The sequence below is a fragment of the Gallinula chloropus genome (assembly GCF_964237585.1).
Source record: "Gallinula chloropus genome assembly, chromosome: 3".
NCBI lineage: Eukaryota > Metazoa > Chordata > Aves > Gruiformes > Rallidae > Gallinula > Gallinula chloropus.
The window spans coordinates 44,955,773-44,980,875 of record NC_140087.1 but is presented as its reverse complement, the minus strand read 5'-3'; the positions used below and the strand labels follow the sequence as shown (position 1 = coordinate 44,980,875).

Below are 25,103 nucleotides of genomic sequence, written 5' to 3'. Positions count from 1 at the left end.
GCTGTTTCTGTGGCATTTAAAAAGTGAAATTCTTTTGAAGAATTTACACAGGGAATTCAATATTTATTTTTAAAAATAATTTCTTAAAAAATATCAGGAAACTTCCTCTACCTCAAGTACTAATATCTACATTACAGAGAAAAGGACCAGGTGAATATGCACTGCTAATGTTAATGAGAGCAAGGAGGTCCTTTAAGAAAAACTTCTGTCTTTCACTTCTCATGTGATTTGTGACAGGGGCAGAGTGGTGGGCTGAGCAAGCCTGGTGGCTAGCTGCCTTCACTGGTTTGGAAACCTGAAACAAGAATGATCTCATTTATAGCAGCCTGGAATCATTTTGTTTCCACCCCATGCAAATTGTCTTGTCTCCCCAGGAGACACAAAGTTAGTGGGGCAAGAAGATGTGGTTTCTCTCCTCAGAGCTGCATGGGGGGAGGTGTTCCATCACCACATGCTGGTGTCACGGATACCACTGTCAGTGTTAGAGCTTTATCTGTTACTGCCCAATTATAGAGAGGGCATCAAATGAACTTGTTACTAGTTTGTCATGTTTTATGGAAATACAGCCAGTACAAAGCAGACCAAACCCAGTTCATATATTAAGCTAGAGAGACATCAGATGGTAATTATTTTCGCTCATAACAAGACCCCATGTAAGTTTAAAACCATTATATCTTACATTACCCATACCCCCTTCAGCCATTTTCAGGAGTCATGGAATGGTTTGGGTTGGGAGGAACCTTAAAGATCAGTCTTCTTGCACTGCACTGGAAGGATTAGCTTACCAGTGTGCTCTGATGTTTTCCCTCCTCCAAACCAATAACATTAGACCATTTCATGCATGAGATTTGAAATGTGAAGGCCATTGAATACAGTGCATTTTCACAGAGGCACAGTCTTATGCCACTTACCATGACATAGCAAATTATGGTCTAGAGATGGGGGTGTAAACTAATAAAAATAGCTTTCTCAGTTCTTATCACTGGGGGATAGACTTTCTAGATGCTTGAAACAATGTAATCTCTTGTCATGTTAAAATCTGTCCTTTTACTGAGAAACAAGGCAGATAATTTATCAATTTCTTCTGTTAAGAAATTCTTCTATATGAACAGGTAAAATTCCATGTACACAAGGGCCCTGCTGTGCCAGACCAAAAGTCCATCGAGCCCTGAAATCCCACCAAGGGCTATATTTTTCTCAAACACAGCGTTATGAATGATCTTCAGGGCAATCTCTGCTGTTACACCTCATGTTCGATGTACAGTCATGGAACAAATGCCAACTAGACTTTTGAGTTTACCTACAGGTTGATCCTAAAATTTAAACCAGAAAAAAAGCTATTGGAAAAATAGGAAAAAAAAAAAAAACAACCAAAAAAAAATCACAAAGCTTCTTATTTGACAAACAAAGCAATAATAAAAATAGTAAGGATTTGTAGAAATGAAGGCATTTTCCATTTCAGGAAAGAGATGGCTTATTGATGTTTGGCTAAAAAGAACTGATGAAATAGTTGAAATGTTTACTTAAACCAATAATTTGTCAAAAAAATCTAGTTTGAGGATTTTGTTAGGAACGATGCCCAGGCTAATGCGGCAAACCAGTAAGTGCATCTGTAGGACAGGCTGGTGATGAGTGGCCTCCTTACCCTGTTCTGCAGTGACTGGAGCTAAGCTGCCGTGCTCTCTGCTAAAGGAGACCTGAGGAGCAGTAGCATTCACACAGCCAGGTTCACGTCAGTGAGGTGCCGGTGCGTGTTGTTGAGATATCAGGCCAGTGCCTGCCATTTCCCAGCTGACAAACATTTACCTGAGTCTTAAGCTGTTTGCAGGAATGAGAACTGCAGAGGCACTGAAACCCGAGGGGTCAGGCCTAGGACAAACATGCTAAAAATATTTGTCTAGTGCACTGGTGCCTTGGAAAATATTATGCGCTACCCCACAGTTCAGACAGTTATTAAAGTTCAAACTCCCCCATCTGGCAAGAGTTTGTGGGTGAATCACAAAAGAGAGAAGCTCATCATTAAATGTAAAGTGCAAAAGGCAAAAGAAATGGGGAGTGTCACCCACTTTGGAATGAGCCAAAATAGGAATAGAGTCGCTCAGTCATTGCTTCCCATCTATGGATGGCTCCAGCAAACAGTACAGCCCCGCTGAGAAATGAGCAGAGGACTGACAGTCCCTGAGATGTGTGCAGGATCTTCCTGCACGTTCAGCCACTTAGCACTGCAGCTGTGCTGACAGCCCAAGCCCCGAATTCAGTAAATGCATGTCTTAAAGAGAAATGTACATGCACCACGGGTGTCAGAGAGCAGCATCCTGTGCTGCTGAGGCCATCGAAGCAGGATCCTGACCCCCTGAGCAGTGCTGAAGCAGTTGCCCCCTGCTAGAGGAGCAAGGGCTGCCTCATCTCGGAAAGGGACTTTTTCAGCTCCTGTTCCTTTCCAGATACCCTTCTGTCAGGGGCTGTTTACATACCTGCTCTCTGTGTGCCACACCGTGATATCACTTGGGAGTTTTTCCTGCCGATGCCGGCTGAGCTACCGGTGTGCTGCAGGTGTGTCACACGTGAGCAGATGGGGAACAGCGAGAGCGAGGTGGGGGGTTGATTCTCGCTCTGCGTCTCATTTTGCTCACAGCAGGTTTCACACTGTTTCTCTGTTACCCAGTCAGATGCGTGGAGTTCTCGTTTCTAGTCCTACCAGTATCAGTCCTGGGGAGCAGCATCTGCGCTGGCAATAAAGAAATGTGAGAAAGGAACTAGTGAGGCTCCTTAGCAGAAAGGAAGAATCAAGTGAGGACATTAATTAATGGGAAAAGACATGTTCTTCCTCTACCATACAGCCCCTATATAAATTTAATATTGATTACTTACAAGCCACATAGGTACAGAGATTGTTGCCAACTTGTTTCCTGGATTATTTGAGGTGTTAGTGTCATGCTGCATAAATAGGTCACTTGGCATGTTTGTATTCTGCAGCTCATGGTTTTGTAATTTTCCCCCTAAATTCTCTAACAGTACAGGTGAAGGGACAACTCTGTGCGAGGCGCTTGATGTGCTAAGGTAGGGCTGGACCACTGGAGCAGATTGATTTCATATTCTTAGATGTACTTCTTCATTCAACTGCTGTGCTGCCTCCTCATACTCCAACTCCCTTGTCAGGGTATGTCTGTGGGATTTCGTCTTGGTTTGTGCTAGTAAAATTTTTAAATATTTTCGATTCCTACATCCAAAACACACCAATACAGCCAAAAATCCTAATCCTATTTATAATTTGGCCATAGCCTTCAAAATGTTGATGGCAAGAATATGTTGGAAATATTAAGGATCTTTTTCATTCTTTTGACAAACATCTCCTTCCCCTTCCAATTTTTTTCCAGTTGTTCTTTAATATCATTAGCGCAGGAAACTTTTTCCTATCTCTGATGACTCATAATGTTGCACCTCTGAAAACTGGCCTATTAGATGTAGTTTCCTAAATTGAAATTTGGCTTATGGAAATGCTATTAATGCTGTATCTGAAAGAAATAGCTAGGCTCAGCTCCTAAACTATGTCCCACAAGGGATGATCCTTACATCAGGCTGTAAATTAAATAAATCTGGAAATGTCCTAGAAGTGATAATTATGAAACCCTACCGTAAAGTAGAGCTCAAGTAAAAGTTTACCCTGGCACAGAGTATGAAAGAGAAGTTCTGTAAATTGGAAAAGATCAGGTCCCTGCAGATCTGCGTAAGAAGGTGGAAATTACTGTGTTTGGGGCTGCTGTAGATTCTGCATATTAAAAGCTTATTTTCCCAAGCAGAGAACTAAGTATGATTCAGAATATATATGGAAGAAGATCTCTTAAGGAGAGGGAATCTTCTATGCTGGCACTTTTCCAACCATAAGAGAAGTTACTACTAATGCCCGGAAAAAGATCATTGTTGTTCAGATAGGGACTTGGTAAGGAATGTACTATGTACTCTGAGGCAGGGAGGAGAGGAGGAGGAGGAGAGGCCCATCCAGAGAAATCCTGATCCCAGTAGTGCTTAGGAGAAAAAGTATCCAAAGGCCAGCAACATCCACAGCGCAAATGCTGTAGAATACAGAAAAAAATTGTCATGGCAGCTCACTGTGTCTATAGGGGAAAATTCAAATAATATGTAGAATAAGATTATACATGCTATATCAACTAACTAACAGCTAGTTTTTTAGCCTGCTTTTCCACCAAAACTTCATAGTTTATGTGATCTCACAATTCATTCTTGCTAGAATTCAGTAATGGTTCATCTAAAAATTCTAGGGAACTTAGAACTTCTAAATAATCAATGGTTGTAGATAAGTATAAATAAAGTATTTCACAGATTTTATCCCACAGCAAGAGCTTTCCCAGCTTTCCAGTGCAGTATTGAGCGATCTGCTTTAATAAATAATAGAGAGGAACTAGTTTAATTGTTGTAATTAAAGCTGGTTTATGCAGTTCAGTAATAAAAGGAGCTCATGCATATTTACAGAAAGTAGCCAGGCCTGTAGACCTGTAAAATTAAGCACAAATAACTCAATGAAAGGGAAAGATAAGCATATGCTCAGGATTTTCTGAGATCACGTCTGAGGCTGGCGATCATGGCAATCATGAATCACCTTACAAAACAATTTTGGACATGCTGCTTTAAATTGCATTGCAGTGCCACACAGCTTTTTGAGATGTTCCTGACTACTTAAAAAGAAAAGATGCCTTAATATAACAGCTTACCTGTTACATTAGCAGAAAAGATAATGTAAGGCTTAGCAAGTGTCAAGAAGCTGTGAATTTAATGTTGGTAGAAAGTTCAAGCTAGAGAAAGGGGAGAGAGTATGCCAGGAAGGACACTTTCCATCTCTGGAGGAAGTGAGTGGTAGTACTACCAAGTGGTACAGTGAACCTGAAAGAGATGAGCAGTCTAACCCAACATCACAGATCGCGAGTTCCCTTCAAAACTACACTGTAGTGGCAATAGTCATCCTAATTTGTTCAACTTATATTTCAGAGCACAAAGAATAAAACAGTTATTCTTCGTTTCGTGAAGACCCACTCTGATATATTGCATTTGAGCAAATGCTCAAACCAACTTGCAGATGCCTGTGAGCATAAATTTAATTGATAATGACAACAGATATTAAACTGTGTAATTCCACTGAGTTATAATACAGCTGGTGCCTTAACAACTCATTGATATGTAGCATCTCTCTGTGGGTACAGTATTCCTTACTGTAGTCTCCTTGAAATCAGTTTGATTTTTCTGAGTTATGCACTTAAAATGAACAATCCACTAAATGTAAGTATTAAATATCTAACTGGGTAGATAGACAGAGCCACTTTCTATTTAATGTTTTATGATCTATTTGTGTTACATTGTCAGGGTATGCCTGTGATATTTTGAGGAGTGATGTAAGCTGGCTGTGCCAGCTCTGTCTCTGTTGGATCAGAGTGGCACTAGGATGGCCCTAGGAGAGCTAACTCCTTTTCTGTGGCCTTGGGACAGCAAATTCCTGTTTCATGGCTTTTGTCTGGCTCAGCTAAAGCTCAAGTCTACCTGAAATATACCACGGTGACATACCCTTCACCGTCCTCTTCCCGCTGGAGGCCTAATGCTTGTGGGACAGCCATTGTACCTTACTAAAAGAACTTGCTAAAAACCTGAAACTGTATCCTTGCAACAGGCGGAATGATCAAGAAAATAACAATGGGGAAGTCCAAACATCTTCAAAGCAGGTTTATGCAGTAAGATGTAACATACCTGACCAATGCTCCTTACGAATAGTAAATACAGGCTCAGCCAATGGATAGCTGTGTTCATGGAAAAGCTGCTTCCCTGCCTACATACAATCTGCCTCTTACTTTTTTTCACCTGTGCTTTAAGGTAGCTTTTTGTCTTCTGTGACAGAGCTACTGCAGCTTGCACGTTCATCTTTGTAGCACAAGGCACTCTCACTTGTAGTGGCCTTCTTCAAGTTCTGGGTGCTACTGACAGCAAGACCCTCAGTGTTAGTTTCTCCTCGGCCAAAACCAACCTCATGCAAAATCGGCCTTTAAATTTGCTGGCTTATTCTGCAAAAGAGTCTGGCTGCTTGGCAGTGCAGGTGTTTGAGCGTGAGGGCTTCCTGTGGTTTAAGATTTGACAGACTCCAGTTGGTGTCCCTAGTTATTTGACAGTGATGTGGCAACACTGAGTGGTTGCTGATGAACAGGTTTGCGGTGATCATGCCTCTGTTTTCTGTTTTTGTTTTTTGTTTTTATCTTTTCCTCAGGGGAAATCGCTCACATCAAAGAGGTTAACCAGTCTAGTGCAGTCCTACTAAAAGGATCACCTTGTAGCATGGAAGCAGACTCAAATCATTATACATACTTTGTAGCTCACTGATTGCCTGACTCAGAGGACAGTAGAACAAGATGTTGCATGAGCAAGGACCTGACTTGTTTTCTTTTGTGTATACTAAGGCATTACAGACTCCGAGGGACTCTCTAGCCTTTCGATGCCTCCATTTCGAAAACTGTCTGCTCACTTCCTCCTTCATATCAAGCTGGATCTGTGTCTTTTTATTTTCTGCAAGCTCAAGTACAGTGAAAAAAAAGCTTCTGCTAGGCACAGTTTATTAAAAAAAAAGTCAGTCAAAAACTGGAAAAAATGTAAAAATGCATATATTAATAAATATACATATGGCATCACATTTATTGCACAATAAATTAGCACAGAAGGTTTCATTTCACTGATGTATTCACATTGAGAAAGAAAGCCTGTGTCTTTGTCTGTTGTCTGTATATTCTCTGTTAATGTTTCTTGCATTTATTTTTATACCATATTTAAAAAAGAACACCTTTTACTCCAGATGTATTAAAGTTGATCCTTTCTCTGTAAATTTGTGTATGTTTATATTGTTGTTTTATCTTTCATTAAAAGATGCAGAATCTCTTTCCTTTGGGAAGTTTGAGATTTTAATACTGAATCTGAAGATTAGCCAAGAGCAAAATCACCCCCGAAAGCTACACACCTTGTGCTTTCTAAAAAGTGACATGAAATGGCATTTTCTTTCTCTCAGTGACACCTAATCAAACACACGTTTTTGATAATCATTTACTTTTTATTTTCTTTTTATCAAGCTAGCAGCAGAGAGACCTTTTCAGCTTGCTCATCATCACATAAGCAAACCTTGCATTAAGCTCAGACCCGTTCTGTAACAGCTCAGCCTGCGCAGTTCTTCGGTCGCTGCCTGAGACCGCATCGACTGAACTGCATCTCCTTAGGAACGGACATGAACAAAGCTGGCTGAGCACACAAGTGTCTACTTGCTGTATAGGAAGGATGGTGTTTCTTTCACCTTGCTGTCACTTGTGGTAAAATGCAACATGTGAAGCTGAAAAGGTAGAGGCCCTGGATGTGCTATGTGCGCTGTTTGTAGAACAAACCTCAGGTATTAACACTGGAGGGGAGGCCATCCTCTCCTCTTCATTCAAGGGCTCTGTTTGGGTGTGTTGTATGTCTGCTGCCGAGGTCACTCACCCAGGGATGTGTGAGAGCATGTAGCCCCTTCTTGTGAAGCCAAACTGGGATGGAACCAGAAACCTCCCTGCTTGGCCTAAGGAATGGCACTTCTGACTGTGAGAGTTGGCATAAGGATAGCAGGCAAAATCACCGAGCAGAAAAGAAGAGATGGGAACAAAGTCAAAGGACAAAATGCTGGTACCTCCAGGGCATCGTAGGCTGCATAGGAGAACAGGCCTTTTTAGCATTGCACAGGATGGAGTCAGGACAGCCAGCTCCAGCACCATCTGTCGCGCTGCCTTTGGTTTGATAGGGAGAACAGGGATCTTGTTTCAAGGGGACTACCAACGCTGAAAATGCACGCGCGCACACACACACGAAAGTGGGACAATCATAGATGCAATCAAGCAATCAATTTGAATACATTAATGCCAGAGTCATCTCATTTAACATCAGATACCCACCTGAGCTGTCGCCGCTAGGGGCAGGGCTCCAGCATGGAGCAGCTGCGGGCAGAAAGGAGCTGAGCCGCCGTCTGCAGGGAGCGCTGGCTCCAGCAGCGGCCTGGTGGCCTCCGCTGCAGCATCTCTAAAGAGGTAGTCTGAATGAACCCAAGACCAAGCACATTATAAATCACCATGAATGGGCCGTTCCCCTTGTTTTTGCTCGGTTGGGGTTTCTGGAGGTTTGGGATTTTTTTTTTGTTTGTTCTTTGTTTTCACATGGCACCGTGTTTCTGGTTGTTTCTGGCTGGGATGATAATCGCTGCTTTAAAGTGTCTCAGCTTTTGTTAGCACAGTTCTTAGCTTTTATCAGAAAACACTGGGAATGCCCCACGAGAGCTTGATTTTTTCAAGAGCTCCATCTAGGTCAACTCAAAATATTCACAGTCTAGGGAGACCAGATGAATGTTAATAAATAGCCACACTGAACCCCAGATCTTAAACTCTGAGATTCAATTTTCCTTTACCACAGAAATGTGAGCTCTGAGGCATGAACTTGGGGCCAGGCAATCCACAGAAATTTGAGCTCTGTTTCACTTCTCAGTGCCAAATAGAGATATTTATTTCCAAACTCCTGCTGCCACCAATTGCATCAGCTGGTATATTGCCTGCTTTGGCTTAGGAGTTAACCAGTTAGATACCAGCCTCTCCTTTGAAGAATTGCTGCCTTCTAATAGTGAATGTTTCAAATTAATACAGTAGGTATTTCATGCAACTTTACCCAAATCATTTTTTTTCCCCAAAAAAATCACTTTGCAACACCAACTGGCTGATAAAAAGATGTGGAGCATTTCTATTCCTGAACCCATGTTGTACTCGTTCTTTTCTTTCAATAAATATGAATCCTCTACTGAATGGATGTCTTCTCCCATATTTGCACAGGATTTAGCATGATGTCTGTAAATCAAAGCTTTGCATTGCTAATAAGTATTTCAGAGCAGGCAGGGAGCTATATCAAGGTTTCATTTGAGCATAGTTCCAAGTGACCTAACTCCACTGTCTCACACACAAGTGAATTTGGCCCAGACGGACCAAAAAAACCCCAACCAGTTGCTTTTAAAAGGGCTTGTGATCTTTTGATACCTCACCTGATCATTGTCATCTGCCAGTACTGAGAATGGAAACTCCACATAGGCACAAATATCTTTTTACTCCTCCCCAGAGGAAAGAGAAATGTTTGTTTCTAAATTTGTATGAAGAACCACTTCCAAAAATTAACTAGGATTAAGGCATGTTTGTACAACCACCAAATGGCTGAAGCATGATTTTGGTTACACAATGATATACCCAGTAGGAATTTCAATGAGGCCACGAGTCTGCTGAGGAAAAATGGACTGAGAGAGAAGCCCAGTCTGAAGGCACTACATTTCTTGTCTCCTGGGGAAGAGCTATCATCAGTGCCTCTGCCCAGGAAGCTGGAAGCACCCTCCGTTGAGGGGTATGAATTGTAACATTAATTAAAATAACCACTTGGAGCTGGGAGCTTAAGTCTGAGAGTTGAGGTTTGTCATATGGTCTCTTTCCTCATGCATCCTTGGGCATAAACCAGCTCTTAAGCCTGCAGGAAAAAGAAGTGTTTTGTTGTACCCGTGAGACAAATCTGTGCTCCCAGGACAGCCTGGGAAGGAAAATGGGCAGTGGGAGAGTCAGGAGCTTCCCTGGCACCTACCTGAGAACAGCAAAACATTTGCCCCTTCTTCCATAAGGTGCAATTAAACCTACAAATCCAAAAGAGGGAGGAAAAAGGCCTTAAGCAGTGATGAGAGAACCTGCAAAATGCTAAGCTGAAACAGCAGCCAAAAATTAATGAGCTGAAGGTGAATACCAGAGTAAGGAATGGAAATTAATTGTGCTGACCAAAACAGAACCAACAAGGGAGGAGAACTGAGGAACTGAGTAATTAGGAGCAAGAGAGGCTGAATGCAGCTGGTGAATTGCCAGCCTGTTGGCCCAGCCATGCAGAGTTGGAATCAAAATCCAAAAAATCGGAGAAGACCAACTGTGGCTGGCCCTTTAAAATCCAACAATGGCTTTTTTTTTTTCAGCTAGAAAGCAATTAATACAAGAACAGTCTTTTTCCAATTGCAGCCCTAACATTTTTTTGAAATCATGAGACATAAATATTACATAGTCACCCACCCAAGAAATAAGGAGAGCAAAACCCAGGTCCGGAAAATGAAACCCATACGAGTGCATCTAGGATCTTTCTTTAAAAAAAAGAATCAAAGCCAAAGCAGACAATCAAAGTGAGAGAAGGAAGGAGGAGTTAAAAGTCACTAGTGATTTGTTTGTGGCTCTTCCATTTATTTATCTTTCTGCCAAGTGATTCACAGCTATTTGAATTTAGATTTTTAACATTACCATATTTTTATTTTCCTTTCCATCTAGAGATGTTGTGGGCAGAACTAACACCACTGAACTTACAAACTTAAGTACATAAAGCATAGGAATTCTGCTAAAAGAAAGTGATTAGCTATAGGGACCCATACAAAGTAAGGTTTTAATCCAAAGACGTCCAAGGTAGATTAGCAACAATTTCTTTAAACATTCTGTGTCCAGAATTCATTTGTCACTAAGTGGCTGTGAGTCATACCAGTCTGCCTTTTGATCTGCCTGTGCTGAACACATTAACGCTTTTGTCTCCCATGAGTTGAAGACAGGCTGAAGGCCCAGTATCAAAGAGGTGGAAGGGAAGAGAGGACAATCTCTCTCTCTCCTTCCACTGTTCTGGACTGTGGAGTCCTCAAGTGACATGTGTACAAATGCGGGTTTTGTTTGCGTAGACATCACCTTGAGGACTGCAGAGTCTGTCCAGACAGTCATTGTCTTTGCCACTTCAAAGGGGTTTTCCTCATATCTAAACTAAATCTTCTTTGCTTCAATTTATCCCTTTGTTTTTTAACCAGGCTGCTCTAGTCACTATAATAAAATGTTCCCTCCCTTTTTACTGAAATAGGAGAATGGCAATTGCAACATTTCAGCCTCCTTTGGTTGTCTTACTGGTGGTTTCTGAGGTGTTGAGTGACTTCATTACTCTCCATCGGGTTGGGGGTGTTACAGCTTTGTTGGAGAACAGCACCCAGAGCAGGCTGCAGGGCTCCCACCCAGGTTTTACGGAAGGAGGGCAGAGGATTTACTGTTGTATGTTTGTCTGTTCACACAACTATGGGTCTTGCCCTCTTCTGATGTAAATGGCTTCTGCGGAATTGTGCCAGCTTATGTGGCACGGTGATGCCAGACCCTTTGCAGGAAAGTGTGGCTGGCTGTTCCCCTTTGTGTGTTGCTGACTCTCCTGGGGTCAGCGAGGTGTTTTCAGCTGTCTGTTGAGTGGCATCTTCATTTTTCAGACCATCTTTCTCTTTTATCAAGGTCACTTTTCTTTTTTTTTTTTTGGTTCTACCCTGTGAAATACTTGCAGTCCTTTTACCTGCAGGTATCTTTTTATGTGTAAATGGGAGCCAGACATCTGCTGGCCTGACACTTTAACACAGACACATTAATGGGAGTACCATCATCACTATTGCCAAAAGGGCAAATCTGTATGTGTAAATTGTTAAAACAACATCACCGTGACAATAAACTCTGAGAACCTGCTCAAATGCTAGATGATAGCCCTTATTTACAAGTGTGGACATGGACAGTAAATATCAAACAATATTAAGACACGATTGTAAATGTTACCTTGTTAGTGGCATTTGCACAATTTTTATTGTATTTTTCCTTTGCTCCCAGAATATATAATCTGCCGCATTCACTATCACTTTCTTTTTCTTTTTTTTTGATTTGGCTAGATTTTGAAATCTATTAGATTCATCGCAGCTGCCAGCTTTCAAAAGATACCATTTACCACCCTTGCTCTTACACTTGTGGCTGCTTCTTCCAATGTGTATCACATAAATGAAGCAATTCATTATTCGTGTAACTTTTCCATCCACCCCTTCTCTCCTTTTCCCCTTTCCTTTTTGAAAGATGAGTAGCAATGACATATTTAATGTAATTTACTTCCCCACCTTTTTGCAGAGAGGAATGTATAACCTGAAATGTATGACCTTTTTTTGAGTTGATCTCTTCTGATGCACTGTTCTTTATACTGCTTGTCTTTTCTTTCAGACACTCTTTCTTCTCTCCCCCTCCCCCTCAGTAACATCTTTTTTGGACTCTCCATCTTTTATGGTTCTTTTCCTTTGTTCCTCTGATCCTTCCTCCATTGATCCCTTCTGCGTGCTCCTACGGTGCTCACTAATGCTCTTTACACTTATCTCCTCTATTTTATATCTCTTGGAATTGAAAGAAATTATAGGGGACAAAAAAAGAAAACTAAAAAAGAAAGGGAAAGCATTAAAGGAAAGGCAGGCTAGTGCCAGGGCTGATGCAGAACATGCCTCGGACCGTGACCTGATCTCCGGGCACCATTCTGCACATGGGGGCCTTTCTTTATCCCCACCCTGCTCCCTCCAGCTCCCCACTCCTCCTGCAGCCACTGCTGCTCCATACTCTCCTCTCCCCAAACTGTTGGTGGAGACTCAGACGTGACACACAAAGCTTTTTTGGGGAGAGGACATAAATGCAGGATTTCATCAGTGGCTAGACTTCATTTTCAACGTTCTGGTGTTTTAAAAGGAGATGATAGCAGCAAATAAACTGCTGAAGGTCGAGTGCAGGCAATTATGTAGATAATGAGCAACCTGTATTCCAGAAAGTTGTTTTTAGGGAAAAGTTAAATTTGTAATTTCTAAGTCAGTTTGGGTTGCTCCAATTCTCCTTCCTCCACCCCACCTGAACTACTTCAGCAGGTTTTCTGGGTTCCTGATGAGCAAGGCCTTGCCAAATCTCTCTTCTCTAGCTTCCCTTTTCATTTCCCTCACCCTTTTCTGTTGCTGTTGTGAACCCCTGGCACGAGGGAGTAACTGCAGCCGCTCTCCCACCAGCGCATTTGTGCAAAAGGGGGGCTTTTGCCTTACTCATTGTTTCTCTTCCTGTAATGAGAACACTTGAAATGTCAGACTTGCATTTTCCACATGTGTGTCAGGAATTCTCCTTTGTTTCAAGAAAAGTTTTGAAGGCAACTTCTTTCCACCAGCGGCACAGACCAGAGAAAGTGACTTTGGAGTGTTTTTATCGAGGAAAAAAAAACAAAACCATAAGGGTTTGGAGGCCACAAGACCTTGAGGAATAAAAGAGATAAAAAGAGAGGGGAAGGAGAAATACAAATAGAAAAGATCATATAGTTACACCTGGAGTAATGACATCGCAGCCCACCACCAGCCTCTCATTATGGCTATTACTTACTTCTTGCATCCTGAGACCACTCACAGATGGCTGCTGACCTCCTGCTCTGTGTGTTTAATGCTGTGACCAGTGAAACATCAGAAGTAAGCAGATGAAGAGTGAGTTGACGGGACACACGTGCGTTTGGTGGCACCAGCTGACCTGGGGTTCAGCACTGGGAAATAAAAGACTGACTACTGAGAAGACAGGAGCACTGGGATCTATGAACCCTTCGAACCATGCGGAGTCTGCCGCTTTTGTTTTTCAGCTAAATAAAGTTTTTGAATGTGCTGCCCCAAATTGCCTTGGGGGGAAAAAAAAGCCAAAAAAAGATGGGCAAGAAGAAAAAGCCTTTACGTGCCCAACGTGGTGAAGAAGTCTAACATAGTCTGTAGACCCTGAGCTCTTCCTGTTCTTGAAATCTCCTGTAAGAGGATGGAGCTCATTACTGCTCCTTACTGAGGCCTTGTGGTCTTGGGCAGGCAGCAGCAGTGGCAGCTGCTGCCTTCTTCTTGCTCTGTTGGAGCAGAGCGCTCTGCAGCAGCCAGCATTGGCCCTCTGTGTGATGCAGAAAGGGCTGCTTCCGACAACTTTCTCTCCTGGATACTATTACTTTTGGATACTGATGTGGTAGTGCCAGCGTACCAGTGCTGGTCTGGTACAGCGCTGCCAAAATTTTAGTCCTGCTAAGGAAAAGTGTGTGATGTGAATGGTATTAGTTATCTTGACTTGTGTAATGCTGAATATGGAAAATTATAGAAAATTACTGGATGGGACATTTCTGGTATTTATTATAGCCTATTATTTTGGCTATGTCAAAAACAAAGGAAGAAAGATGAGTCTAAACATTTCTCTTTAGAACACTAAAGCAAGCTAGGTTGATGTTGTCCAAAGCTGGGTTTGTTGTTTTTTCTCTACTTTATCCAATAGCTCTGAAGTGATAATATGCCACATCTTTCACTTTGATTTTTTGGGGGTTTGGTTTGTGGTTTTTTTGGTGGTCGAGTCTTGCTGATTTATGTGCTGAGAGCTGATATTCATAGGACATGTATAAACCAAATCTTATTTTTCTCCTCCAAACCCCCAGCTAGGCTGACAGTAAAAGTCTCCAGGCAGCAGCTGCAAGCTGTGTTTCCAGTGTTAGCAACCAGAAAATTTGACAGATGTGTGCTATACGGGTGCCCTTTAAAGCCACTCCCTGGCTTGCTGGGGTGCGGGCAACGATGAGGGAGTGTGCTGGGGCCTTTTCCATTTCTCTTCCATCTCACTTTCCCTCTTCCTTTCCCTTTCCCTTTCCCTTTCCCTTTCCCTTTCCCTTTCCCTTTCCCTTTCCCTCTCTTTTCTGTCTCACTTCCTAATCCCCTTTCTCATTCCCTTTCCCTATCCTTTTCTCTTCCCCTTCCCCTTCCCCTTCCCCTTCCCCTTCCCCTTCCCCTTCCCCTTCCCCTTCCCCTTCTCCTTCCCCCTCCCCTTCCCCTTCCCTTTCCCCTTTCCCTTCCCCTTCCCCTTCCCCTTCCCCTTCCCCTTCCCCTTCCCCTTCCCCTTCCCCTTCCCCTTCCCCTTGCCTTTCTCCTTCCTCTTCCCCTTCCCTTTCCTATCTCCTTTCCCTCTCCCTCTCCCTTTCCCATTCCCTTTCCCACCCCCTTTCCCTTTCCCTCTTCATTCCCCTTCCCCATTCCCTCTCCTTCTCCCTCTCTCTCTCCCTTTCCCCTCCCCATTCCGCCTCCCTGTCCCTCTCCCCCTCCCCTTGACCCCGGCCCCGCGGCGTGGCAGGAGTGACACCTCGCGGGTGCGCCCAGGAACCGCGCCCGGCCGGGCTCCCCCTCTGCCCTCAGCTGCGGCGCTGAGCTGCGGGTTTCACCGGTGAGAGCCCCCCCCATCCCCGGCGTGTCCCGAGCGGGCAGCGCCCAGGTGCCCACCCCGTGCCGGGGGGTCGGCGGCGGACCCCGGGCTGCGGCCGCGGGGCTGGGAGGGCCGGCTCCCGGTCCCTCCCAGACCAACGCTCCCGGCCCCTCCCCTGCCTCGTCGCTTTTTTCCAGGTGAAAGCGAGGGCTCCCAAAAGGAAAAGAGAGGATGGGGTAACCGGGGGTGCGGGAGTTGGAAATTACGTCCACGTGGTGGGCAGGAGACAATCTTGCCTCTTTAAAAGTGGATGAGATCAATGTGTATTTTACTGATCACACCATCAACAGCTAAAACCAGAGACGTGGCACAAATATCCCAGTGAAAAAACGAGGAATATGTTTGTTTTGTTGCATCACAGGAGGGCATCTCTGTTCAAAGGGTCCCCAGGAACTGATGATGTTGCTGCAGTACAAGAGAGTCCTTCTAGGCCATTGGGATTGTATCAAGATGCATTCGGCTTGTCTTGACTTCCATAGCTATGGGCACTGATTTAAATACTGAAAAATCACAATGCTGTTCCTCTGAATATAAAAGTAGCCCCAGACAAAGAAGAAACAGCAGCCACGGACCAAGCCAGTACGTTAAGGTCTGGTTTGACTCTGGAGACAGAAGGAGGCTAAGGAATGATGGAAGGAGTAGCTACACAGATTTGTCTTTGCATGCCTGGGGAAACCTGGGCATGTCCCTAGGAGGAAACCCCAGCAGACATCTTCCTTCCAGCAGGCTGCCCATGGGGAAGGAGGGCTTTATAAGTCATGTGTAGGAGCAATGCTCCCAGCTGTTCTCCTGGTTGCAACTAGGGCAATGGGATTTCCATAGTACTGTCTGTAAGCAAACAGGCTGGCCAGAAGGAAGGCTAAAATATCGTTGGTTAATCACTGCTAATGTGCAATGGTGCAGTTTTTAAGGCTTTCCACGCTTCACTTGCTTCCTCTATCTTGGTGAGAAAGAGGAACCAAATCTAAAAACTGTGCTTGAATTTTACAGGCTTCCACTTCCATAGCTAAGTTACACTTGTGAGTGCTGAAATACTGTATGCAAATACATGGGTTTCATTTGCATTGGCTTTGGGCTGCATTTCCCCTACAGAGCCCCAAGTCTGTGTGATGGGATTGCTGAGGAATTCTGACTCTGTATTTCAGCCCTTTCCATCTCATTTTTTTTTCACACATTCCATCCAGCTTTACCAAAGACCCTGCACTCAGAACAACAGGCAGACCAGGGCTCTGCATCCCAGTGACCTCGGATGCTGAACCCTTTTGGGGAGACGGTTGTATAAAGGGAGCTACTCTTCAGCCTTCCAACTCAGAGGATTAAAGGAATATTTTTTCTCCATCCCTCCCATTAGGGATAGACAACCAACTTTCAAATCATAATGTTTAATGAAAAATGTTAGGTATTTATATGTAATATTTTTTAATGTCTGGAATGGATGCTATGGAAAGCAATTGTCCTTTAGGGGATGGAGAGAAAGTTTGTCTTTTCTTGGATATATAGCACTCCCCTTTGGGATGGTGTCATTTGATAATTCCTGCCACATGTTCTTATGAGTAGGATGTTTTTGTTTCCTTACTGTGTCTCCCCCCAAGTCCTGCTGCATAATACCTCAGATGGTCACGGTCAAAAAAAAAGCATGTGACAACTTCCAGATGTTCAGACAATCAAAGCAATCTGCAGATCTAAGGGAGCACACCAACAAACAAATGAAGGATAACTTGAAGGGCTGCAGTCTAGGTGGGGGGTCACGTTCAGAGGTGGCAGGGCAGGCTGGAGAAAAGTCTTTTAATATCTGCAGAGTTCACTGATGTCTAAACCATTTGCTAAAAAATGAGACAGTCTGATGCTGTGGTTGGGCAGGCAGTAGAAACCGAAAACACAGGGTTTGGTTGTGGTTTTCCCGCAGCTTGGAGCAGCGTTGGCTTCCCAGGGGAGCACTGAGGGCTGTCACAGTGCAGCGTAGCTCTGAGTTCAGTTGGCTGCTGGGCTCCAGCTCGCATGATACAGCTGACACTAAGGAACCCAAACTTGCCTTGCTGCTGTCTGCACCACCATTGCGTCTGGGGCTGCTTCCTCGCTGAGCTGGTGATGCCTTAGGCTGAAGGAGGCTGAAGGAGGAAAGGATGCCTACTGGATCCAGGAAACATGCCTGTTTCCGGCTTGTTCCTAGCTGGCTTGTGTAAGCACCTGTTCAGGTGTTAGTAACTAGTCCAGAGCTGGGTCTTGGGAGCCTGTCATCAAAACCCTTCGTTGTCCCAGCTGGTTTTTGTTGGTCCATCCTCCCAGCTTTATAAAAACAGACATGACAACTGAAAATGTACAGTGGGGCAGTGTGTATTACGCTTTGGGATTGTAGAAACAATCATCATCAATCAATACAAAAAGCAGCTTGTATTAATCACTGGCAACCTGATCTTTGTCAAGGTGAACGAGCATGGTTGTGCGGTGCAGCGTGCATGGAGCAGCAAGCAGGAACAGCAGGATGGAGGCTGCACATTATTTACTGCCGGCTGCTCTTGCCTCTGCTCACAGGAGGACAACTTTCCCATCCCCCCAGGATCCTACAGCAGGTCTGCTGGTGCCTTTTTGTAGGCTGGCACTTGGTGTGGCAGTGTCTCCACTGCTGACAGCACGTTCTTTGAATCAGATGTGTTCTGCATCTGCTTGCTGTGCGTGCAACTGGCACAGCTCTGCTGGGAGGGTGTTGTACAAAGCCGCCCATGTGGAGTAGTGATGGGGAGCAGCAGGCACTCTTACTGTTGTTGTTGCTATTATTATATAATTAAGTTACTGCTATAATTATGTTATGATAGCACATTATTATAGTTGTGTTGTTATGTAATAATTATATTATTATATACTATTATACAATTATTATTCTTCTACTACTACTACTGCTGCTATTACTATTACTAATTTGTGTGGAAATATTGCTGGTTCAAAACTTGGCTTAGCTGCTGCTGGACAAAGGAAGATCTGATCACATCAAGGTAGCTGCTGGAGTTTTGAATGTTGCCGTGGTTCCTATATGCTCATGGTTTTGAAGAGCTTGCTACTGACTACTCTTTCTCCATGGTAGTAAGGCTTTTCATGAGTTTGCTAGAAGTCCTATATGGGTCTTTTACTGCTTGGGAGGTGATGGTGTGGCATGCTCACAAGTTCAGTTCCACGCTAGGAAAATAAACTGCTTTGTGACAGTTTGTCCACATCAAAGGCAGCTTTTGTCAGTCAAACTCTCCTTATCACTTTCCCCAAGAATTTGGAGAAATTACAGCAAGATTATTCCTTGGGTTTCTTAAAAGAATCTCTTTGTACATACACGGAGGGGTGAAGACCAGAAGACCTTTTGCCTGGAAAATTCAGACCATGATGCTTGTGTGCGAGAAGGAACCTGAGCCTGAGAAGGGCCTTGGTAGCATCATGGGGCCCTTGGAGGAGGCACATCACGACATGGGCAAACACCCAAAAGTGAGGAGGATGCTGTAACTCACAAGGATGCCGGTACCTGAATGTGCTGCAGGAAAGTGCTGGTCATGAAAAATCAGATCTGGCCACATAACAGGTATTTATTGCAATGGGTCATCTCTGTAAGACTGGGTCACCATGTTGTAAATCCTAAAAATCTTTGGAGACCTGTGTTCTTCTACTAGCTGGAGCATTGACAGCATGTGCTTCCATCATTTATAATGCGGTTGTCAAGAGTGCAAGCTCTTTGCCCTTGTCCACAGGGAAAATAACAATTACCTATGTATGCTATGTTAAAGATGGGAGCTATTCACTATACTGGAAGCTGACTCAAGAAGGACAGATCAATGGTGGGGAGACATGATAAGGAAAATCAAGCTACTACATCACAAACTAGACATCTGTGGGAGAATGAAAACCAAGTGGCCTCTATCTACCTGTCTATTGGTTATCCACCCATCTCTCTCTACTAACTAGATATGTGGATGTTTTGATTTAAAAACTGGCAAGGGAGGGACATGGCGAGGTCTGGCTGGGGCAAAAGGAGAGCAGTTAATGGGCCTTCTTCCTGGCTGGTAAATCCGTGCCTGGTCTCCCATCAAGGCTTCCTAGTTTAGAAAGAATTGCAGTTTGTTCTTCAGAAGATGTGTCAGTCTGTTATAGATTAAGAAGACAACATGCCTTCTACATTTACTCTCCCCACAAGGACTGATTTTTGGAGGATTTGCTAGTCGCTTCGTTTCAGACACATTTCTTAACTTGCTTGGATTTCTTTGTGGTTAAGCTGAGATTCTGCCCTGCCTGAATCCCATAAGGCTTGCTGTGGCTTCCCCTGCCTGTGCGGTGTTTGTCCTGTCACGGTCATTACTGATACATACTGCTGCACTCGTCGTGCCCTACTGAAATCCTGTTGTCAGGGTAAGGATTACAAATTAAAATAGTCTCTCAGAGGGAGGATCCCAAAAAACAATTTTGCTACAAAGATTCCTCAATCATTTCCAAACTGAACTTAATTTAAAATGAAAGACAAGTCTTTCCTTTTACTACTACCCAGATGCGATCTTCCCAAAGCTTCAGATAGGAATAATCTCTCCAGATTTCCCAGCTGTTTCAATATCCCAGACATACTGAACCCAGCCTGTCTGCAGATTTTCCTGAATGGGAAATTTCCATTCAGGAAAATCTACTGACAAGGCCGACGCCTGACATCTCTTTCCATTAAAATCAGTGGTCCTACATCTTTTACTTTACTTTCTCAGTTTTTGCTTGTTTGCAGCTGGACCTCCATTTTGCCCTTTTCCATGGGAACTTGGGAAGTTTCCACTACTCCCTATCTCTGCCTCCTCTTTCTTTTGAATCTCTAGTCTCTTTCCCTTATTTTAGTAGCCATCGTTCTTATCTGTTGGCTGCAGATCTTGGCCAAAGCCTGATAAAGTCAACAGAAAGGTATTCCCTGGAATTTTAGATGCGTTTCTGTTGTGTTTTTTCTTTCTCGTCTTATTCTTCTTGCTGCCTGGCTGGTTGATTTAAACAAATATTTTCAGAACAACTTGTCCTCAGTTGACTAAACTGGTAAATAGTGGATAAATATAGTTTTGATTGGGAACAGCTTTCTGGAAAAGCACAGAGTGCAGCACTAAAGAATTTTTCTCACCTTGAGTCATGGGGTCTGGTTGGTTAAATTAAAACCATTTCCTTAACCTGCCTGTACAACATACAAACATCAGAGATGTCCTTCAGCTGTACTGATACTTTGTGCTGCCTACACTACACCAGGTACACCTGAGCAGTCATTCTATTTCATGAAACAGAAATAGCCTATTTTTTTTTTTTTTGGTGTCATTTATATATTTTAAGCAAAGTCTCTGGCTTGTTTTTCCCAGGTTTTTTGGTTGGTTTGGGGGGTTTTTGCTTTTTGGTTTTTTTTTTAACCATCTGGAAAGGAAATGTTGTTCTGTCATAAGCTTCAAACTTCAACATGTAACAACTGTATTATAAATTCCTTGGTGTCCTAAGGTTAGCTACCTACCCCCGCAACTCAGTCCTACTGTGACAGTACCGTCTTCTCATAAAAATACACTTCACCAAGCCCACAAAAGGGATGGTGTGATATTTCTTAGGGCAAAACTTTTCATATTGCTCATGAAGCATACAAAGGAGTTTCATAAATGTTTTTCTATGCATTTATTCACATGGAGGGGCGAGAAATATAAGTATTGCAGTGTTCTGGATATACACACTAAAAATAAAATCCCAGCTCAGAACAGTAATATGAATATGTCATTGTATTTTGAATTTTTATTGTAAAAAATGATAGCAATAGTTCACGCAACCCAGCTATTATCTCAGATTGACTCTCTGCAGAATCACAAAAACAATCTGAGTCATCCTGACTTGATTCATGTTCCGTTCCTGTTTGGGAATGCTTCTCTTGCCATCAGACCGCCTGGTAACTTTTTTTTTTCTGTGAAAGCTCACATTCTGTACAACAGTCCCACAGTCTATGGTGGGTTCTGCAGCATGAATCATGGAAAATATGCATCTCTGCTTATTTGTAGCTGGTTATTTTTGCAGAAGTTGCTGTGGAAGAAGAGCCATGAGATTTTTTTCAGGGATACATGTGTCTTTTTTGGCACTCGTTTAATAGACACTTATCAAACATATCGAAGATGCTCAGTGTAGGAAAGAGGGAAAAGAGGTGGAGTTGACATGTAGAGATGAGATGAAGTATGAACCAGTTTCAAAAAGGGAGAAAGTGTATTTGCCCTTATGAATAAAGCAAGGCACCATAGAGTTGTCCCCCTGTTTCTCCCAGGGTCCTCTTTATGGTCTGTTACTAAATTCTTGTCTGACTTCTATTTTTCTTTGTTGTGGCTTTCATTTCACTGATGTATAATATGCTATTTCAGTTAGTTCATACGGAGTATATTATTTCAATTAGTTCGTGGAGCTGTTTAAGTAATAAATAACTTTGGCACTATCACCTGAAATGACAGAAACAGAGAAAAATAATTGCATTTGCCAACCTTCCTTACCTCACTTGAGAGAGACCTCTCCGAGCTGTGAACGTAGCCCAGTAACTCTATGTACTTAGTCATGAAGTGAATAAAAATGTGTGACTTCAGGGAAATAACGGTGATAGTAGTTAACATTTCTGCAGTTTGACAGTTGAGCAGTGGGCAGATTTGTATCTGATCACATTCGGAAAAAATACGGTACTCATTTTACTATCAGCACCTGTAAGGTACTAAGGGTTGGTAGGAGGATAAAACCATTTCTTAGAACATCGTCAGGTGTTACAAAGATGAGGGCTGTCGCATGTAATGAAGATTAAAAGAATTCTAGAGGCAAAAGTCTGAAGTGCTCAGCCATTGGATAGCAGCCAGCAAGCAAAAGTGACATCAGATGCAGAGAAACAAGGTGTAGGGGCTGCACGTGCTGTCGGGAGCTTAAACAGGACATGCTGGGTCATCTCCAGGGCACCAGATGGACTTGAACTCCAGGAATAAGACTGGTTGAAAACGGATGTGAATCACAGGAATATGCATTTTTGACAGGGAGGCCTTGTTTCTTCCATCAGTGTGTCCTGCACTGAAGCACAATGCTTGCTTCAGGCCCTACTAAAGAATGCCTGAAAACCAGAGGGGGTGCAGGCATCGGCTTTGGGAACAACCAGAAGACTGGAAAGCACCTTCCGGTGCAATTTTTGGGTACTCGGTCTTTTAAGCATATCAAGAAAAGGTTAAAGCATTACCGGTTACGGGCGGTAAGTATTTACTTCAGGACTAACTCTCTACCAACCTAGCAAATAAAGATATAAAAAGATCTGGTGGCTGGAGTTGAACAAATGCAGAGGAAAAAAGGGCTACACATTTCCACATTTCACCAGTGAAATACTTAGCTGCTGGCATGGATTGCAATAGGTTATTGTGGCTTTTCCAGCACTAGTAATTTTTAAATCGAGAATAGATGTTGTTGGGTTTTCTTAATCTAAAAGATGTACTCAAGTTTAAACTGGATCAAATTCAAGGATGGTCTGTGTCCTAAATTATGTGGTTAGATGACCACAGGGTGACTCCTGGTTTTATAATCTGAAAATCCTTTTGCTCTGACAAAAAGGGCTGGAGGAGCTTTTACTGCGATCGAGAATTGGGATGCTCGCTGTGTTTACTGGGGTTAGCACTCATCTTTCTTCCTCCTTCTGAACCAGCTTAGCACTGACTGGTCCCGGCTGCAGAGCTGCACTAGGCAGACCTCTCCTGCCTAGCCCCGGGATGCTCCTTTTTCACTTATTTCTCTCCTCCCAGGCTGGAACCTCACATTCATTTTTCCGAGGAGCCAGGAGCCACCTTGAACCGGGGAACTTCTGTAGCGCTTTGAGAGTAACCATTCACAAAGACCTTACAGCTCTGAACTACAGCACGCACAAAGAACACTTTTTTTCTAGCGACTACAAAATGCTGCAATAAGCTCTGCTCAAATGAGACCTCTATTAGCAGTAGTGGAGCTTTGTACGTTAGCCACCAAGGATTTGACTATCAGATAATTGTGATTACACATTCTCTTCAGAACAACCTGCATTATTTAAGAAGAAAATCAAACTCCAATCAAGCTGCTGAGAGGTTTTATGAAATATTCAGATGTAGAGTTCCCAGCTTCCCTGTTTTAGCCGTTGGGGTACAGTGCAAAATGCTGCTAAGCAGTCAGTAGCCTCAGGATTTATTGCGGTGTCTGAACTTATAAACACAGAAAGTTCACAGAAAAGCCTGCTCTCGTGAACTTTCAACCAGCATTTGCAAACTAAGAACTAAGAAGCCATAGATTATTTATCTAATAAATGGATACGTATCTGTCTGAACATTTAATAAAGATAATATGTGAGAAGCACGAAACAAGTCATTTTCCTCTACAGCAAAAATATATTCCTTCCATTGGAGACAGGAGACTGGCTATAATAGTTCAAAACTTTTGGAGCTTTTATGTTCAGAAATAATACTCTGACAAGAACTCTACCAAATACACAGGTCATAGAATTGGAATTGTCAGGTGAGGTGAGACCGAAGACCAAAATTTGATAAAGTAATGATTGAATTGTAATGATTGAATTCTCTTTAGTTTTATATATATATGTAAAAAATGCACACACACTCCTATTCAAACAAGATACTGATACCAAACACTAAACTGAACTGTGCAATGTGGTCCAGCAAAATCTGGTTTTTTTAAATATTCTTTGTGCCTGGGAGGACATGGGGACAGTGATGCTTTTGATTTTAAAAGGTCAGATCACCTGTTTCGGACTGCTCTGGCTATTGGAGTGTGTCTGTCCTGAAAAGTCAAATGCTTGCCTGGCATTCAATTGCCATATACCCTTCAGCTGCCTGGTCTCTGCACATGATCTCCTTTTCTCCCCCTCAAAGTGCCAATCAAGGGTACATTAACATTACCAAGCAGATAACATGAATTATATCTACACCATCACAAATAACAGTGATTTTTATTTCCAGGGTGGTCTCAAGAGACTCGAACACAACCTCCAGCCAAGATGAGCACAGTTAACCCTGGGAATACAAGTCCTCCATCCTCTCATGTACCAGTTGCAGCTCAAATATATTGAATAAGTTTCCTCTTTGAATATATCTCCACATATCTGAATGTCAGATATCTATTATTGCCAGTTCATTTTACGTTTTGCATCATGCCTAGTGCCTACGTTAACTATTGACATTTGGGCTCAACAGTAAGAATAGGAGAGAAGTGAGGAGAGAGACTAAAATGAAGTGTGAGTATATTAGTAGCATTTCTTAGCTCAGTTGTGGGTCTGCTGAGTCTTCGGTAGCATATTTTCAATCTCAACACTGGAGTGGTGGTTGCCTACCAACACTGGGGCTGGAGGTGCAGATCCCAGGACCGGAAAACATTCTCTCCCACCAGCACCGTATTTGCAGCACAAGGTCTGCTGCTCTGTAACCACAGTCCTGTTCATTTAGTTAGCTTGAGTTTTTCCACGTATGCATGCACACAGCACACACACACACACAAATGCTTCTTTTGAGTCTAGCTCCTTCATCTTGAAAGGATGCAAATATTTCCATGGTTCTTGCTACTGAAGGACTCCTGAATCTTTGCATTTTGGGAACAGGTAAGTGGAAAAGGAGATGGACCTGCAAAGGTGAGGAGGAATATTCCTCAGAACTAGGAATTACAGCATAGCTCTGGTTAAGACCCCAAGCTCCAGCTTTATTGATTCCAGTAGAGAAAGAACCTCTGGTGACACTCTGATGCTGCTTTACTGCTGCTACTAGTATCAGGGAAGGAGACACTATAGGTAGTTCGAAGCTGAAGATTCACCTCTGTAGGACTTTATTATAATACCAGAAGGATAAGGCAGCCTGATAGAAAACATACCTGTCAGGAGTTTAGTGTGACACATCCATTCCTGTGTAGTCATGTGCCGTAGTATCTTCT

The 25,103-nt window shown here is 43.0% G+C and overlaps 1 protein-coding gene across 7 annotated transcripts in view; it reads left to right on the top strand.

Annotated features, from left to right (window-relative positions):
* The window catches only part of RGS7 (regulator of G protein signaling 7), a gene marked incomplete at both ends in the record, with an annotated part of 245,311 nt that extends 222,207 nt beyond the window's left edge, over positions 1–23,104 (top strand). For 6 of the 7 annotated variants that reach the window (XM_084261619.1, XM_084261613.1, XM_084261620.1 and 3 more), the window contains one exon: positions 6,266–6,525. In XM_084261619.1, coding sequence (XP_084117745.1) covers positions 6,266–6,316 — 51 coding nt within the window. Of the gene's footprint in view, positions 1–6,265; positions 6,526–22,942 lie in introns of those variants that run through there. The other variant, XM_084261614.1, reaches the window with a different exon arrangement.
* Positions 23,105–25,103: the final 1,999 nt, after the last annotated feature.